Genomic DNA, 4,143 nt, shown 5'->3' with positions numbered 1-4,143 from the left:
TCTCGACCAATGTTAACCGCTCTAGCATAGGCAGCGCACCCACATCCAAATGCCACCGCCTTTCCCGAATGCGCCATCTGCAGTGCCCCACAGAAATCATCTGCGTTGGAGCTCTCTCCGGTCACGAGCGGGCACAGCAGACGAACGCAGGTCAGAGGCAGCCTGCCCATCCCGTGGCGGTCACCCGTCGGGCCCTCTGGGCAAATCATGGGGCCGTTGCACTTTGGGCATCGTCATGAGCAACGTGGAGCCAGCGTGGGGAGGCTACGCTGACCGCAGCTTGAGCAGACGAATACCGGATCATGTACTGGCCGATAACCTTGAAACAGGGCGGAGCCCCCCTTCAGTAGTATGAGGTTGCGGTGTTGACGAATGTGTCGAGTTGATTTTGAAGAATGATGCGGTGGTACCTTCCCTCCAGGGTGGTGTTTTAAGAGCTCCCGACCGACGTGTTTAAGTGTCGGTCTCAGTCGGTGATTTCGAACGGCGCTCTCCGCAAGTGCCTGTGATGAGTGCCCGGGCGTCCATCCTCCTGTCCCCCCCCCCCCCTCCTGTCCCCCCTCCTGTCCCCCTCCTGTCCCCCTCCTCCTGTCCCCCCTCCTGTCCCCCTCCTGTCCCCCTCCTGTCCCCCTCCTCCTGTCCCCCCTCCTGTCCCCTCCTCCTGTCCCCCCTCCTGTCCCTCTCCTGTCCCTCTCCTGTCCCCCTCCTGTCCCTCTCCTGTCCCCCTCCTGTCCCCCTCCTGTCCCCCTCCTGTCCCTCTCCTGTCCCCCTCCTGTCCCCCTCCTGTCCCTCTCCTGTCCCCCTCCTGTCCCCCTCCTGTCCCCCTCCTGACCCCCTCCTCCTGTCCCCCCTCCTGTCCCCCTCCTCCTGTCCCCCCTCCTGTCCCCCTCCTGTCCCTCCTCCTGACCCCCTCCTGACCCCCTCCTGTCCCCCCTCCTGTCACCCTCCTGTCCCTCCTCCTGCCCCCCTCCTGTCCCCCCTCCTGACCCCCTCCTGTCCCCTCTCCTGTCCCCCCTCCTGCCCCCCTCCTGACCCCCTCCTGACCCCCTCCTGTCCCCCCCCCCCTCCCTCCCTCCCCCCCCCCTCCCCCCCCCCCCCCCCCTCTCCCCCCCTCCCCCCCCCCCCCCCCCCCCCCCCCTCCCCCCCCCCCCCCTCCCCCCCCCTCCCCCCCCCCCCTCCCCCCCCCCCCCCCCCCCCCCTCCCCCCCCCCCCCCCTCCCCCCTCCCCCCTCCCCCCCCCTCCCCCCTCCCCCTCCCCCCCTCCCTCCCCCCCCCCTCCCCCCCCCCCCCCCTCCCCCCCTCCCTCCCTCCCCCCCTCCCCCCCCCCTCCCCCTCCCCCCTCCCCCCTCCCCCCCCCTCCCCCCCCCCTCCCCTCCCCTCCCCCTCCCCCCCCTCCCTCCCTCCCCCTCCCCCCCCCCCCCCCTCCCCCCTCCCCCCCCCCCCCCCCCCCCTCCCTCCCCCTCCCCCCCCCCCCCCCCCTCCCTCCCCTCCCGCCCCCCCCCCTCCCTCCCCCCTCCCCCCCTCCCCCCCCTCCCCCCTCCCCCCCCTCCCCCCCCCCCTCCCCCTCCTCCCCTCCCCCCTCCCCCCTCCCCCCCCCTCCCCCCCCCCTCCCCCCTCCCCCCTCCCCTCCCCCCCCTCCCCCCTCCCTCCCCCCCCCCCCCTCCCCCTCCCCCCCTCCCCTCCTCCCCCCCCTCCCCCCTCCCCCCCCTCCCCCCCCCCCCCCTCCCCTCCCCCCCCCCCCCTCCTCCCCTCCCCTCCTCCCCTCCCCCCCTCCCCTCCCCCCCCTCCCCCCTCCCCTCCCCCTCCCTCCCCTCCTCCCCCCCCTCCCCCCCCCTCCTCCCCCTCCTCCTCCCCCCCTCCTCCCCCTCCCCCCCCTCCCCCTCCCCCCCCTCCCCCCCTCCCCCCTCCTCCCCCCTCCCCCCCCCCCCCCTCCCCCCCCCCCCTCCCCCTCCCCCCCCTCCCCTCCCCCTCCTCCTCCCCCTCCCCCCCCCCCCCCCCTCCCCCCCATCCTCTCCCCCCACTCCTCCCCCCCCCCCCCCCTCCCTCCCCCTCCTCCCCCCCTCCTCCCCCCCCCCCCCCTCCCTCCCCCCCCCCTCCCCCCCCCCCTCCCCCCCTCCCCCCCCTCCCCCCCCCCCCCCTCCCCCTCCCCCCTCCTCCCCCCTCTCCCCCCCCCCCCCCCCCTCTCCCCCCTCCCCTCCCTCCCCCCCCTCCCCCCCCCTCCCCCCTCCCCTCCCCCCCCTCCCCCTCCTCCCCCTCCTCCCCCCCTCCCCCCCCTCCCCCTCCCCCCCCCTCCTCCCCCCCCCTCCCCCCCCCTCCCCCCCCCCCCCCCTCCTCCCCTCCCCCCCCTCCCCCCCTCCCCCCTCCCCCCCCCCCCCCCCCCCCCCCCCCCTCCCCCCCTCCCCCCCCCCCCTCCCCCCCCCCTCCCCCCCCCTCCCCCCCCCCTCCCCCCCCTCCCCCCTCCCCCCCCCCTCCCTCCCCCCCCCTCCCCTCCCCCCTCCCCCCCCCCTCCCCCCCTCCCTCCCCCCCCCCCCCCTCCCCCCCTCCCCTCCCTCCCCCCCCCCCCCCTCCCCCCCCTCCCCCTCCCCTCCCCCCCCCTCCCCCCTCCCCCCCCTCCCCCTCCCCCCCCCCCCCCCCCTCCCCCCCCCCCCCCCCCCCTCCCCCCCCCCCCCCCCCCTCCCTCCCCCCCCTCCCCCTCCCCCCCCCCCCCTCCCCCCCCTCCCCCCCCTCCCCCCCCCCCCCTCCCCCCCCCCTCCCCCCCTCCCCCCCCCCCTCCCCCCCCCCCCCCCCTCCCCCCCCCCTCCCCTCCCCCCCCCTCCCCTCCCCCCTCCCCCCCCCCCCCCCCCTCCCCCCCCCCACTCCCCCCCCCCCCCCCCCCCCCCCTCCCCCCCCCTCCCCCCTCCCTCCCCCCCCCTCCCCCCCCCCCCTCCCCCCCTCCCCCCCCCCTCCCTCCCCTCCCCCCTCCCCCCCCCTCCCCCCCCCCCCCCCCCCCCCCCTCCCCCCCCCCTCCCCCCCCCCCCTCCCCCCCCCCTCCCCCCCCCCCCTCCCCCCCCTCCCCCCCCCTCCCCTTCCCCCCCCTCCCCCCCCCTCCCCCCCCCTCCCCCCCCTCCCCCCCCCCCCCCCCCCCCCCCCTCCCCCCTCCCCCCCCCCCCCCTCCCCCCTCCCCCTCCCCCCCTCCCCCCCCCCTCCCCTCCCCCCTCCCCCCCTCCCCTCCCCCTCCCCCCCCCCCCTCCCTCCCCCTCCCCCCCCCCCCCCCTCCCCCCCCTCCCCCCTCCTCCCCCCCCTCCCCTCCCCCCTGCCTCCCCCTCCCCCCTCCCCCCCCTCCCCCTCCCCCCCCCCCCCTCCCCCCCCCCCCCTCCCCCCCTCCCCCCCCCCCTCCTCCCCCCCCCTCCCCCCTCCCCTCTCCCCCCTCCCCCTTCCCCCCCTCCCCCCCTGTCCCCCTCCTGACCCCCTCCGGTCGCCCTCCGGTCCCCCCTGTCCCTTCTGTCTGCTACGTCTCCTGATGTCCGTCGATCCGTCGCCAGCGGCCGTCTCGTATCGGCTACGTCACTCGCTCCCCCACCCCCCCACACACACTGCAACATTCTTGTCGTCTATATCCTCCCTGGATTAATTTTAAACACGAATGCAAATGTCCCAGCCTCATCATAATACGGGCGGTTCGGCTAATCCCGGATAAAAGCACACAGTGTTATTGTTGTGTCTTTTATTTACACTAAGGTCTTACGTGGAACACAGTATATACGTAAGACATGCACGGACACCCACCTATACATATACACAAGACAACATAGACAAAGTGGAACTTCTCCCCGTATGCTGTTAGCGAGTAGCACCTGTGAGGCCATGGGGGTAGGTGGCCAGCACAACGCCCGGCCGCCTTCGCGTCCAATGTTTGACACATCGCGCCAGGTACGCACTCGAAGGCTGAGTCGACCTAGGGGAGGACCAGAACCGGTTCAGATGAACGCCACTGGCGTTCGCTGTACGCGGTACACGTGCGTGCACAAACACGTTGACACAAGACCCGTACACCGTGAACCGACACAAGCAACACGTGCAGATGTATCAGAGACTTGTACATACGCAGAGACAAATACAAATATCCCCGGCAGAGAATTCAACAGGCTGGCGGGGAAAGTGTTGA

General features: G+C 76.3%; 1 protein-coding gene across 1 annotated transcript; it reads right to left on the bottom strand.

Moving 5' to 3' along the window:
* Positions 1 to 1,089: 1,089 nt before the first annotated feature.
* On the bottom strand, positions 1,090 to 3,396 carry LOC133347418 (uncharacterized PE-PGRS family protein PE_PGRS54-like; the record flags this gene model as incomplete). The annotated part of the gene is made up of 3 exons (XM_061559661.1): positions 1,090 to 1,537; positions 1,576 to 1,947; positions 2,021 to 3,396. Coding segments are annotated over 3 exons (2,196 nt in total), but the record flags the coding sequence as incomplete, so codon positions are not given.
* Positions 3,397 to 4,143: the final 747 nt, after the last annotated feature.

The sequence above is a fragment of the Lethenteron reissneri genome, chromosome 26 (genome assembly GCF_015708825.2).
Source record: "Lethenteron reissneri isolate LAM-NWPU_2019-01 chromosome 26, ASM1570882v1, whole genome shotgun sequence".
Taxonomy (NCBI): Eukaryota; Metazoa; Chordata; class Hyperoartia; order Petromyzontiformes; family Petromyzontidae; genus Lethenteron; species Lethenteron reissneri.
The sequence above is the reverse complement of the archived record's forward strand: the minus strand, read 5'-3'. Positions and strand labels throughout refer to the sequence as shown.